At 37.2% G+C, this 14,506-nt stretch overlaps 1 protein-coding gene across 1 annotated transcript in view; it reads left to right on the plus strand.

Moving 5' to 3' along the window:
- ARHGAP10 (Rho GTPase activating protein 10) overlaps positions 1 to 14,506 on the plus strand; it is a 148,651-nt gene that overhangs the window by 83,722 nt on the left and 50,423 nt on the right. The window contains exons 14-18 of the mRNA XM_010147235.1: positions 1,410 to 1,484; positions 6,500 to 6,587; positions 7,890 to 7,948; positions 10,752 to 10,857; positions 11,481 to 11,640. Coding sequence (XP_010145537.1) covers positions 1,410 to 1,484; positions 6,500 to 6,587; positions 7,890 to 7,948; positions 10,752 to 10,857; positions 11,481 to 11,640 — 488 coding nt within the window. The remainder of the gene's footprint in view (positions 1 to 1,409; positions 1,485 to 6,499; positions 6,588 to 7,889; positions 7,949 to 10,751; positions 10,858 to 11,480; positions 11,641 to 14,506) is intronic.

Here is a 14,506-nt window from a genome sequence, read left to right on the forward strand (position 1 = left end):
TGGCTGTCGAGGCTGCAGACAGTGTGAGGAGGAGGAGGGGGTGAGAGAAGGAAAAGATGTAGCAAGGCTAGGCAGGAGGAGGAGGTAGAAAATGCAAAGTTCTCTCTGCTGTATTGAGAATTATTGCTGTGCATTATGGTTGTCTGACAGTAATTCATTAAAAGGCTAATGATTTTTACATACTTCATCTAATATTTATTTGGGAAGTAACTTTTTCTCATATGACTGGTTTTAATTTTCCTTCTTGGGGTTGGAACAATTTGGTATTGAAACTGGGAATTCTCCACAAGCCTTCTTTTGTTGAAGGATGTTTTGAATAAGAATACCACATAATCTGTTACTTGTAAAGATTTCCTTGGAGTAGAAACACAGGTATTTTGTGGCATTTCTACTCTTCCAGGCCAATGTGAATATAGAGGTACAGTACTGTGGTATTTGTAGATGGTTGCTTATTATGTGGCCTCTCAATGATCTGTGTCAGCCACTATATCAGCCCTGAAACAGTGCAGCAAAGACCAAGACATACCTTATTTTGCCTTTTTCCTCCCCTGTCCCTTCTCACCATCCCATTTTCCTTCAATTTATATTCATAATTTTACTTCTCTGGGGATAAAACTGGATGTGGTGAAAGAAGACAAAAGCAGGGGAAGGATGGAGAAGTGAATGTCTGTGAGAGGGTGGAAGGGCAGAGGGGAATGACAAGACAGTAGTCCAGTGTCCGCATGAAATGGGAGTAGGGGACTGAAGATGCTATGCCAGTTTATGGCTACTCCATTCATCCCAAGTAAAACCAGATGTACTGATTTCAGTAACCTGTGGGGGTGCCTCTGGACGTAACCAGTATGTGGACCCCAGTGAGTTGGAATGAGGCCTTGTATCTTAAATGAAAAGCATTTACAAATTTGAAAAAGCATTGGTTTTGAGGACTGGGAATAGGCTCAAGATTTTCTTTATTTTATCCAAATTCTTTTTGTAAGCCACATATTTGGAAAAAAGAAAAATTACATTTATTAAAGGAATCTGAATTTAGCATTTGTTGGTTCAGTTTTTCCGTTATTAAAATGTGGATGCTGATGTATACAAAATGTATTTAAAAAAATCTGAAAACAGCCCGTGTTTTTTCTTTCAAGCAAAGATTTCTCCCTGTTTGCTTCTACTCCCAGTTTCTGAAGTGGAATTGAGGTAATGAAACCTTTATCAAAACATAACGTGGACTTACCTTAAAAACACACAAGAACAAAGGGATTCTTACAATACTGTGTTTATACTGTTGCTCTCACAACTGTGTTAGTACTATGTAGTCTGTCTGTCTTTGAGGAGAATTTGTTGCCAGGGAAAAGTGTTTGTTTTTTTTTTTTTAATGCTAAATTGTCGTTGATCTGCCTTTTTTTTTCTTTTTTGCATAATAGGTATAAATGACCAAGGATTGTACAGAGTTGTGGGGGTGAGTTCAAAGGTCCAGAGACTTCTGAGTTTGTTGATGGGTATGCTTCTATTTTACAATAATTTTTTCAATATTTTTTTCATGTTGTTTCACTGTCAATATTTAGTTTTAAAAGCATCTGCCTGTAGTTGTTCTTTATATGGGCCAAATCTCGTTTGCTTTACTCCATGCAAATAATCCCGTGTCATTGTAAATTCCCCTGGCTTAGCAAAACAAAGATTAGTTGGTAGGAATAAACAAAGAGAACTGCTATGGTTCACGTAGGAGCAAATCATGGACGTTACGCAAAGCTGATGTAAGTGGGATTAAAGCAGCCTAAGTTGAAGTGTTCGATCAGAAAATTCAAAACGCCAAATCTAAGAAAGTTTGAAGCTTATTGCTTCATTGTTTGAAGTTTCCACCTTTCTTCACCCTTGTCGAAGATGCACAGGTTTACACGCCCATGCGTGTCTTTAGTTAATCGCTCTGCAAAATAAGACAGTTTAAGCCTACTGGCAAAGAGCTCTTTGGTTTAAGAGGAGGAATGTGATCTATGTATTGATAACAACTGTGTGCCAAGGCGGAAGACAGATGGAGAAAGGATTTGTTTTTATAAACTTAGTAGTATAGCTCTTATATGTGAGTAACGTCTTAGACTCTCTTGTACCTAGTTAGCCATGTTTAGCTTTTAAGATCTTTTGATTCATAAAATTGTTCTCGGAAACTTTTTTCCCTATTTTCTTTCTGGAAATTTTGAGGCATCTTTAATCCCAGTGACTGTAGCTGTCTTGCCACTCTGCTGTCCCTAGGGAAAAAAATAGAAATGCTGGCACCTGGATGAAATCCCTCATCTGCCTGCTATCTCTCACCAAAGTAGTAGCCATGACTGCAAGATGTGCCGTATTTCCCAGTTCCTTGTCCTGAGCGCTGACAGTACATGCAGTCAGACAAGACCACTGGGATTAGTTCATTTTTATAGAGCTTCCAAACCTGTCACTTGACAGCAAAGGTCTGATTCTCAGGGATTCATTGGTATGCAAAGAAGCTTGTTTGCAGTTTGCACCAGGCTCTTCTCCAGAACCATGCATGCTCCATCTGTGCTGATAACACAGTGTTCTTTGGCACTGCAAACTGGAGGAAGCCAGAAAGTGAATTCATTTCATTACCCCAGACATTATGTGAATGACAAAGCGCTTTTATATTATATGCTGCTGTCAGTTCAGTGCCACCTGTAAGACTTTTTCTTTTCCTTCCTTTAGTTTTTCAAACAGACTGTCTCTTCAGAAATGCTAAGACATCAGGCTTGAGGAACTGTGTGTCATATCAATCTGTCATAATGACCTTACTAAATATTAATTTATGATATCTTACTTTAATCAATATTAACGGCACCCTGAAATTCTCCATTAGTGCACATAAACCTGCCTGTATCTTTAAAGTATTGTAGCAAAAGAATCTTTGGAAATACCAACTGGGATTAATAAAAATGACTGATCTATAACAGATTCTCATGGCTGCTTGTCTGTGGTGGAGTTAACCTCAGTAAATAATAACCATCTTCAGCCATTGACCATAGGAAGAACGACGTGTTATCACTCAGAGTCTCAATTAAATGCATTTATATCATAAGATGTTTTTCAGTTTTCTACTTATTGGCTTAGCTTGGGCGTGCAGGTCTGGCAGGCAAATATTCCTTTTTGCCATTAGTGGTATCCAAATTAAATAGACTCAGGTTGCCAGTGGTTCAGTAGCAGCTGGAAGAGTTTACTGGGGATTCCAGCATCTGGATTTAGTGTTTGTTTTTTTTTTTAAATTAGAAAAATTTTTTTGTCATTCCCAAGATTCGTATATTTATTAGAAGTAGGAAGAATACAGGGGTATCAAGATGAGGTAAAATACTGAAATGAAAGAAAGTGTAGGGTGCAAGCAGGTGCACTTTTTGTGATGGTTTGTTGAAAGCGCTCCTATCTGTGCTCTTTATCTGTCTGTCCTCGGAGAAGAATAAAGAGGTTTTCTTTTTGATATACAGTGATACAGAGAATTTAAAATGACTGATTAATCTTTAATCCTTTGTCTCTGGGTATACTCTTAGATATCCTTTTATTTGAAAGATCTTTTCAGAATCATAAAAACCTCACATTAACTTTCTGTATTTCAAAATGTTTGATAGGATTTCAAAGTTTTTGTTAAGCTACCTATCATTGACCATGAGGTTCACAGTCTGAAAGGCTCAGAGTGCAAAAAAAAAAGCCTTCCAAATGTTAACCAGGGACATAATAGCATGTAGTCTTGCCTCTTTTTTAGAATATTTTCTGTAAAATTTGGCAAAGTACGTTGAGAGTCAGGAGAGCATGAGAAGACCAATACATGCTTTTCGAATACTGTGCATGCACAGGTTTTCGTCTTTCATGTAAGAATCTAGTGAAATGAAGTCTTCTATAACATGAGGCTCAGCAATTAAATACACAATTAAAAAAAAATTAATTTTGTAATTAACTTAGTTCTTGAAGTTACTTGTAACTTCCACTGTGCTATGGTGATCTATTATGTAGCAATAACCTTATGTAAATTTAAGTGAGGTATTTGGTAAGGAAAACATCCATTATGTGTCAGGGGAAAATGTTAAATTACTCTGATATCTCAGTTATAAACAAGGATACAGAGCTAGGACTTCCAGTGTTGTGGGAATCTGTTATAAACAATTCAGAGTGTGTTGTCAGACGTCAGGAAGAGTCTATGTAATAGATTGGATGTGGCTAAATTCATACAAGCTGCCTACCTAGATTCTATACCAACTACTCCATAGGTCAGCTTTCATACAGACCCTTGCTCATGGTGAAGTGACTGCTAAGGACTTGAAGTTTCTGCTGATGAGTTCAGATTTCATTTCTGATGCTGCCTGGTGTGAAAAATGCCTGACATGACATGTTGTAAATAAAACCCAAAACTTTACGGTACCTTTGCCTTTTCAAACCAGCAGCTTTCAAATCAATTACAGATAGTACAGTGGGCATATTGCATATGAAAGCAGAGAGAGTCTCCTGCTAACCTAGGTCAGTGAACTGGACTGCTTTTATAAACTCTAGCTCCCTTATTGTCAGAAAAGTTTGCGTAAAATTTAGAGCTGATCTGTCAAAAGCTGTTCCATAAATGTGCACGGTTATTTTTATACGTGTAAAGTTGCCATTCAGTGCACAGTGGCTGCTATGTGAACAAGCAGCATGAAAACTAGTAGAGTCATTTTTGAAATCCCAGTTGACGCTCCAGTTCATATGGCCTGCGATGTTTGAGATAGAAGGAAAAATGGAGCAGGAACAGTCAAATATATGGGATGGTGGAGCACAGAGCTAGGTAGTGCAACTGTCAAACCAAGAAGTGAATAAAATGTCTTTTAAGTCTTCTTGATGGCTTCTACAGTCAAACTCGGGATTGTTTTGGGTTGTATCAGGGCTGAATTTTGCTGTTTGGGTTTTTTGTTTGTCCCAAGACATAATGATACTTAAGAAATACCTTCTGCTTTTTAAGAGGCTTGCTTTGGAATTCAAACGCTTGTTATATTCCTCCACAAATTCATCAACAAATTTCCGATAACTAAATGCATCCTTTGACTGTAAAGGAGGTTGATGATTATGAAGCTATTATGTAAAAAATGGATATTACATAGTTGTTTTGGAGTAAAATTCCCATAGATTTCACTAGCTTCTGATGTGACGGCAGTTTTTATTTAATTAATTAAATAGAAAGATTTTCTTCTCAAAAAAAAAAGAGGAGAATTTGAACACAGAAACAGCTAGGATGCTAAAAACAGGAAAATGATTTTTCCTGAGACAATCTTGAGTATTTTGGGCAGTCGTTGGCTAGTAACAATTTGGTAGAAAATGTTATCTGAGTTGCATTTTAAAATGAGATTTTAATAATTGATATAATGAGGGAGAATATTCAGTTACAGAAATAATTGCTTGGCACAGCCTTTAGAACAGAATTATTTAGTCCCAGTAAAAGGACTGCTCCTTTAATCAGGGATCCTAATTTGATTTTTTTAAACGTGTCTCTCGTTTCTCTGACAAGCAAAGTAACAAATGAATTCTGAATTGTATGAACTGGTCAACACGTAATCTGTGTCAGCTACTGCTGCAGTTTTACTGTAGTGACTGATGGAAATGAGGCAGTAATAAGAAGCTCAAGCACTTGAAGTTACCAAATACATTGGGCTAGTTTGGCCGTATATACGTGATCTTCTTGTGTCAGCTAGCTGTCGCTTCCTGTTTAGAGGCCAAAAGGGTTTTTGGATTGCAAAACAACACGTGTTGTTTTCTATGTTCTGTCAAGAAATCTTTCACCTGATGAGTTCAGACATATGACCATTCAATTTGATCTGTCTTGTCATAAGACTCTACCAACTAACCTGGTAAAGGATAGGAAGGGTTCTGTGAACCTGACAAATGGTCAAGCAAGTGTTTTCCTTTGACTAAAACTGGTGAAGTAAGGGAAACATTCTGGCTGCCTTGCAGAGGAAACCCTGATAAGAGTACGTTTTCTACTTTTGAAGCACCTCTTAAAGGTTTTCACACAGTAAGGAGCGTCATACTGCACTCTGGCTGTTTTCATCAGCAGTCCAAAATAACAGCTTACAAGCAAAACTATGGAAAGAATTTGAAAAGGTGTTCTTGCATTTTAAATAATGAAAGGAAAGAGGGAAAGACGAGTTCTGCTTAGTAGGTCCTAGTTCTAAACTGGTTTTCTACATATTTCTGTGTTTGTGTGCATCTTTCTGTTTAATAAAGGTGTGAAAATATCAATTGTTGTAGAGATCTTTTTACATGAAAGTGATATTTTTAATCCTTCATTTAAAAAAAAAGCAGGAGTAAATTATTTCTAAACTATGGAAATAGAATTTGTGAAGAGGTTTGGATAGTAAGTCATCTTAGTGTTTAATAGTAAAAAGGACATGTTACTTCTACATTCATGTGAGCAAATACATAAAGATCAAATTCACGGTGTTTCTCTTCATGGAGGGCATACAGATGTAGAATTCCCTTTTTTTGTGTCACTCTTCTCTTTCTGATTATTTTCTAGATGCTAAAACCTGCAATGAAGTGGACCTGGAAAACTCTGTGGATTGGGAAGTGAAGACAATTACTAGTGCTATGAAGCAATATCTGCGGTAAGCCTGTCTCTCATTTATTTATTTTTTTAGGCTGTGAATTCTGTATTCTTGTTCTCCTATGCAGTGTGTTAAGCTACGTTACTTACTTTTCCTGTACTTTGGAATAGAGGCTCATTTTGTGCAAATACCAGGTTTGTTGCATGTCTTGGGGGGAAGCAAAATAATTTAGCAATACATACTCAGCTTCATCTGAGACAAGCTCCAAAACATTTTTGTTACATACGTAAGCGTCTGACTGATGGTTCAGAAACCTGAATTGCTAATAAACTTGCTGAGAGTTGTTACTGGCAGTCAGCTAAGATTGCCTTTTTGTCTCTTAATGTAGTAGAATGAAAAGGGTTATGAAATTGTTAATGTTTTCCTCTTTTCCTTCTGGCCCTTGCTTTGATGTTCTAGGTGCAATAGTAATATCTTGAGTGATAAAAGTAAGAATTTTAGATGTGTTCTCTGTTCAGATGTCTTAGTCAATTCCTGATCAAGGCATTGCAGTGAACTGCCTAAGAACACAGAACATAGAACTTTTTGTATCTCTTGTAGTTTAACACAAATACTTTATTTAATAAAAACATTTGATTAAAATACTGTTTTACTGCAACCACTGCCAAAGAATGCTGAAAAACTATTATCAAGATAAAGTCTCTCTTATGGAGTGCAAGAAAGACTAATTTAAGAACCAAAACAGCAGGAAAGAATAAAAAAGTGCACAGGATGAATTATTTCCCATCTGAGTGTTTACTCCTATTTTTCATAAGCATCAGTAAAGTCAACTTAATAAATGAAGGTTTCAACACTGATGTTTTAATTGTGATTTCCGCTTGTCATTGATGACTAAGGTTTTCAATTTCAATTTTTCCATTTGGCATACTTTAGAATTTTGATTGGTGAATGGCTACTGTTCAGCAAGCTTAACTGATTTAGGAACTTTACTTCTTCTCTGTAAGGCATTGACTTGTGTTTCTTTTTATTTTAAAACACTAATGAAGAATTAATTATGTAGTATACGTGTACAGTCTTCGTCTGAAACAGTCTAGGTGGTGTAATTTGGAGAAGTGCCTTATGATATTATTGGAGGCATCACTTCAGCTCATGGAAAGTGAATGGAATGTATTTAGTCCTATTTTCCTGATAATACCAAGTTTTCCGTTTGCTCTGGAAATTGTTGAATTCAAGGGCCGCCGTAACAACAGGTGCCTCCAGTACGGGGATTATAGTAGTGAAGGTTAAAAAGGTTTCCTGCTAAGAGTAAATACAGATAGAAAAGAATATAGCTAAATTTATGGTGTCACCCTTGTTTTACAGAAGCCTTCCGGAGCCGCTGATGACGTACGAGTTACATGGAGAATTCATCGTTCCTGCTAGTAAATATATGACTGTAGTTCACATAGAAATATCTTATTACAGTACTGTTGTGGCCTTAGGAGCATACTGAAAATGCAGTTTCAAAAAAAAAAATCATGAACTCAGTAAAAATATAGGAAGAAGAAATACTAAATGTTTTAAAAATACTTAGATTTTAACCAGTGCTCAGTTCTAGTATGTGTCACATATGACATATCTGTTGACAGACAAGGTTATGACAGACATCATAGTGCTATTTTTACTTTTATGGAAATACTTTTGGATAGACATTCATTCTTATTATCTTAATTATATAATGATAAACATCTACTTAAATTGTGATTAGGGTTTTTTTCTTCCATTTATAAAGAGTATGAAGCTTAGTAAAAGAAAATACACTAATTTGGGCTCATTTGAATCCTTAAAGCACAGCTGCCTGACCCTTGTTTTCAGTGCCTTGTTAGCTCTGTATCCAGCCTGGCTTGAATGTTCCTCATATATTAGCAGAAAAAATGGAAAGAGCAGGCTAGATTACACTATGGCAGTTCAAATACAGACTTGGAGAAGACACAAAAGCATTTGTAGTTCAGCTGTATGGTATCTAATGTACATGGAATTTTTTTGGAAGAGGATGGAGGGAAACTGTGAGAAAATTTTTGGCAAAATATCAAACAGATATTTAGCTGATTTTCTTTCCAGCCTGTAGCACTTCTGGCAAACTGTAGAAAGCAAAATTAAAATAAACTTTGAGACAATTGCTTTATCTCCTTTGGATTGCTATATTGACTTTCCAGGACTGCAGAATGTGTTCAGTTGAGATCCTTACTTCAAAATGAAAATTAGTCCATGAAATTCATTGCCAAAGCACATCTTAGTGGCCAACTGCTTAAACAAAATTCAGCATACTTACCTAGACGGTGACTCTGCCCGTTTGTATTGGAAAGTGTTAAAATACTTTCTTGACCTATGAAGTTTTGCCAGCAATTTCTTGCTTTATTTTCCTTTCTCTATTTTATAGTCCCTTTCAATAAAGGAATTCAGTTGAAGTTACATGTTTCAAATAGTACAGCGTTCATAAGTAGTAAACAGTTTTGTAGAGGGATTAATTCTATGTTGTGAGGAAAGATATTTAATCAACATTGCAGATCTAAGTTATGGTGTACTTAAAAATAGGTAGTTGGTGTTGTTTCTTATGTTGGCTATAAAAAACCAACAGCACCAGGAATAGTAAGGAATATCCTCTTCTCTGGAACTATTTTCTTTTTGTGGGGGGTGGGTGGGTAGGGCAGGGGAAGACAATATTTAAAGGTTGTCCTTTCAATTTTCTTTTCTTTATAAATATCAGTGTAGATTGAATCTATATAAGCCTTGATTGCATCTTGTTAATAAGTTGCTTAGACATTCTTTAAAGCCAGACTATTTTCTTTAAAGCAAAACTATTTAACCTATATGTGAAATCACAAACTTTAATTAAAGAAGGCTTAGTTTTTTTTCTGGCTGTCTGAACTTTGATTAGCTGACTACAAGCTAAACGTTTTTGCATTTGGTAGCCTTTTTTCTTGCAGTATGTATAGGACTGCACACTACAAACTAATAACAACCCTGAAGTCTGTAGCAATATGCAAAGACAAAAAAGAAAAACCTGTAGGAAAATGCACTGAAGAAATACCGTGGTATTTTATATGAAATACATGTAACAATCTAAGTTTCCTTAAAGAAAAACGGGACTTGATGAATGGTCTTGGTGTCAGAATGTCTAGCATTCAGACCAAGTTCTAAATTCTGCTCTTTATGTATTTTGTCCTAAGTGTTATTATATACAAGAGCAATACTTCCATCCCTCTCATGGTAGCCACTACTGAGACATAATTCTGTGGTTTAATATGACTTTGAGAAATAGGAAGTGGGATTATTTTAATCTTTTACAGATTCTTGTTTTCTTCTGTGTACTAGTGAAACCCGTAGGGGCCAAAATTATTCAGTTCATCACACAACACACAAAAATAAAGAGCCCCTTGCTTATTTTTACTTGATTTCTGTACTGTACTAGAGAGGGATGCCATTGTTATTCAGGGCCCTTTATTTTAGTAATCTCACTCAGTAGGGTTTTTGCATGATTATTCTTCTGTCTTCAGAGGTCACTATATTTTCTCTTTCTGAGTATATAAATCTTCTGCATGCATTGTCTTATCACAGATTCATAGAACAGTGTGGGTTGGAAGGGACGTTAAAGACCATCTAGTTCCAACCCCCCTGCCATGGGCAGGGACACCTTCCCCTAGACCAGGTTGCTCAAAGCCTCATCCAGGCCTGGCCTGGAACACTTCCAGGGATGGGCATCCACAGGTTCTCTGGGCAAAGGTAGCATATATGAAGTGTCATTAGCTGCGTAGTACCAACAAAGGTAAATTCTAATGAAGAGGACAATCGGTTAATGATGCTAAAACGTTAAGTAGTACAGTTCCACCCTGTGGCAGCCAGTAACATCCCTCCTCACCTTGCAGTATATTCATGAGCAGATAAGTCCCATGCAGGAAAATAGTAACTACATCTGTCGGTATTAAAAATAGATGAACAAAGGCATCCTTTTGCAGGTGGATTGAAAGATGAGTTCACAAAATAAGCAAATAAGTTGAGAATTCTAGAACGAGATTACTTGTGAAAACAAAGCGCATATGTTCAGTATTGCTATGTTGGGAGATACTTAAATGGTGAAGCAAAGTGTGTGCAATATGTTTACATGAAGAGGTGGGAGAAGCTTTGTGTTTCTGTGGATTTTATTTCATTTTTATTTTTTGAGATATTTATTTCTATGTCCCATAGAAAGTGGGAGTCCTGAATCTCGAGTTAATGCTGTTCACTTCTTGGTCCATAAACTCCCAGAAAAGAACAAAGAGATGCTGGAAATTTTGGTGAAACATTTAGCGAAGTAAGTGTTATGACCTGCTTTCCTAGCTTGTCCGAACTCTTGTCCTTGCCTTTGTTTAACTACAAAGGGCCTTAGTTAAGTGTGGCTGGAGCAGAAGCCCATTGCAGTGCTGTTGTGCACAATACCAAGAATCAAACGTGCAAAAGCAGACAAGATGTTTGACTCGTGCTGTGTGTATTTTGGCGGGAAAGGCAGAAATCTAATCCGTTAATGAAGCCGTATAAGTATTTACTTTAGCAGTCCTGCCAGCAGTTGAGGGTTTGATTGAAGTGAGAAAGGGAACATTATACTTTCTTTTCACAAATTCTGGCAAAGTGAATAGTGGAGATCTGTTAGCAAATTTAAGTTGGTTTCACACTTGCCCTGGTCCAAGGCTAAGTGCATTTTACATATTTAAGTTCAGTAAGAGACCGCTTTTGTTTTTAAATTGCCAGTGGAAGAATGGCTTTTCTGTTTTGCAGAGTTCAGTAAGACTTTATTTGAAGAAACTTTGCACAAAAGAAACTCCTAAAACATAGGTTAAGGAAACGTGTTGTTTTCATTTTTAAGACTGCAGTTTCCAACAGTAATGGAAATTTTTCATAACCTATTTCCTGTTTTTTCCTTCAATTCTTTTCAAAAAGTGTTTCAAAGCATGCCAAAAGGAATCTAATGACTGTGGCAAATCTAGGGGTAGTATTTGGACCAACCTTAATGAGGCCACAGGAGGAAACTGTAGCAGCCATTATGGACCTGAAGTTTCAGAATATTGTCGTCGAAATCCTGATAGAAAATCACGAGAAGGTAAGCTCTGATACATCTCCACGTTTCTGAGCGTTGTCTAAAATAGTCTGCTAGGCTTAAAGGGTGGTATGGAGTTAAGTATGGTGTTACAAATAGCTTAATTCTGAAGAATATACTCAATACACAGTACGCTTTTGGGTCTTTATACTGGGTAAGTATTCCTGTTCATAGATAAACTGACATTTCAGAATGCATGTTTCCTGGCAATAGCAGTGCTTCTGTGTGTATAGTACACAAATAGATTTTCATTATGATACTTGCTTATGTGTTTTTCTGATCAGAAGTGATACAGGGCTGGAAAAGAGAAAGCCCAGGCTAAGTTTTTAGCTCTTCTGTTAAGTACTTTAACCATGGTCTGAATTCATTGTTCTGTGTCTTCATTTTTCTCAGAGTTTACTCTTGGGGGGAAGGAAAAAAAAAAAAACAGGGAATTACGGGAGAGCCAGATATTAATATTTCCTTTGTTTTCAGCTTAATGTGTGGGTTTTTTAAAGCCTTTTCTCTTGAAGTAATACTGAAATTAGAAGTTGCCACTGATTCTGTGGCAGCTGCCAGTTACTAAGGTGTCTTTACACGTAAGAGGTACTGTCCCGAATATCACCACGTGTAACATGGGATATGAAATTAAAAAGCAGACAAACAAACAAAAAGCCCTATACTGGTCTCTTTGTACTGCTTGGGGAATCCCTCATGCCTAAGCTGACTTTTGGAACTGGCTGTTTCAGGTACTTTGCTTGTACTGGGAGGATGGGCAGCATCTCCCTCGCTCTTATTGTCAGAAAGGTTCTTTGGTAAAACTCCAGGGTGTGCTTTTTCCTCTCTTCTTTTTTAAGCACTCTGAGCATTGAAATAGTTACTTCTTTTAAAGGTTAACAGTGTTGAAATTGGCTATCTAAGTCAGGTCTTATCTACTCTAAATAAAGACTGTCTCAAGTTTTTCTGACTTTGTAATTACACTACCTCCCTGAATGACACAGGCTGGGCAGAGCTTCTGTTGGCATAGCTGTATCCACATGGTGGGTTTTGTTGGCTTAGTTGACTTAGGGTGTAATTCTGTCCTCACACACACATTGAGCAGGTACCGTGTTGTTCTGTTGGAAAAATACTGTGTGGCAGCTGTGGCTCCAGTTCTAGGCGATAAATATCCCGAGAGCTGTAAGCCATGCTATTCGTTTTGGACCTTACAAATGAAAGTAAGCCTTGCAGTAACCTCATGATTTTGAAGCTATTGCAGTGACCACACGAACTGAAGAAGGTGGAAAGAGAGAGTGAGCAGAGCCTGGGTGTTTTAATAACATGTTGAGGTTGAGCTACGCTTACTCGAATCGCTAGATCACTGTGGATTAGCAACATCTTATTCTTATGCTCAGTCACATGTTTTTAAAAACTGGACATCAATTCCATGCTTGAAACATTAGTTACAGTGGCCTTTCTTGCTCCTCTGAAAACATAGAGGAGCAGGGAATGGAAAGTACATCAAAATGGTACTGCATGATTTTCCATAAGTCCTTGTTTTTATGCCGTCTTTAGAACTAGAAGGCTATAATTTTTTTAAAGGGATTTCTGTCATTTCACTGTAATTTCTAACAGTGAACTTGCCATCAGTGGTCTGCCTGCAGAAACCTCTCCCACACTAGAGCTGCTTCTAAGGTGGAAGGAACCCCCAAGTGTGACCTCTGTGTATTTACTGCAAAGGCAATGGAGAGCTGTGTGTTAAGGAATTACAAAAATTTTATAGTGGAATGGAATATGTTGCTTTTACAAGTGAGCCTTCTTCATTTATGGCAGACAAGGACCTGCTTTTAATGGCAAGCAGGCTTATTGTCAGTCCTAATGTTCATTTTATATTGTTTTGAATTTCTGTGTATGTCAGGCTTTCGAAGAGTCTTGTGTTAAGTATTTTTATTTTATAGCTCTGGGGAAGTCCTAGGAAAAGTCACAAGCTGTGGGTTAAAGTACCTTCAAATGTTTCATTCAGCCTCTTCTCTGCCTGTGCTAATTTTTAGCAGCTTCTGCTAATTGAAGTTTGGAATTGTAGAAGCGTGCTGGAGTCAAGATGGAGGTGCGCTTGACACAAACAGGCTTGAAGCAGCACTTCACACTTCGTGTGTGTAATTTATGGCTCTGGCAGGCTGCAGAGAGACGTTTCTTTTTCCCTGTAGCAAATGAAATGACTGACAAACTTTCAAACTCAAGAAGCAATAGCGATCAACATTTCTGGTTTAAACACATTAAGTTGGTAGGCAAAATGGTAAAAAAATTGTTATAATTCCTCAAATAATTGTAAAATTCCATCACCATTCTTTGTCTTGTGTGGATAGCATTACTGGAGATCCGCAATTCCTTTTTAGGGAGAGAGACAATTAATTGGGTTACTAGCTTTGAAATCCCAGTGCAGTTATTGCACTGTCATCACTCTGCTGAGGAATTTTTATGCAACTTGTGTGTTGAAACCTGGATATGGGGACTTGCCCTGAGATAGGAATATCATGTTTAGTGCGTAAGATGGTTTTTTTAACACGTTGGTGATATGTACATTTATTTCCTGCTACCTAGGAACGTGTCAGTACCACTTTCATGTTGTTTACAGGCTGCATACATACTTCCCAACTATGGCTGGGAACCAATTATATTTAGTAGGTTGAAGAAGGGATGTTTTTGCAAAATCAAACCAATGGACTTGAATGCTGGAACTATACTAGACTGTGCAGGCTGATGTGTCGCTTCACTGGCATTAGAATTGCACAATGGTTAAGACTGGAATGGAGATAGATGAGCATTAGGGAAATAATCGTTTAGCTTTTGATCTTGTCAGTTATGGGTAAGGTTCTGCCAGGCAGAGTATTTCTCAGTGTCCAGCCAGAGT

Source organism: Eurypyga helias, unplaced genomic scaffold (genome assembly GCF_000690775.1).
Source record: "Eurypyga helias isolate BGI_N326 unplaced genomic scaffold, ASM69077v1 scaffold5990, whole genome shotgun sequence".
Lineage (NCBI taxonomy): Eukaryota > Metazoa > Chordata > Aves > Eurypygiformes > Eurypygidae > Eurypyga > Eurypyga helias.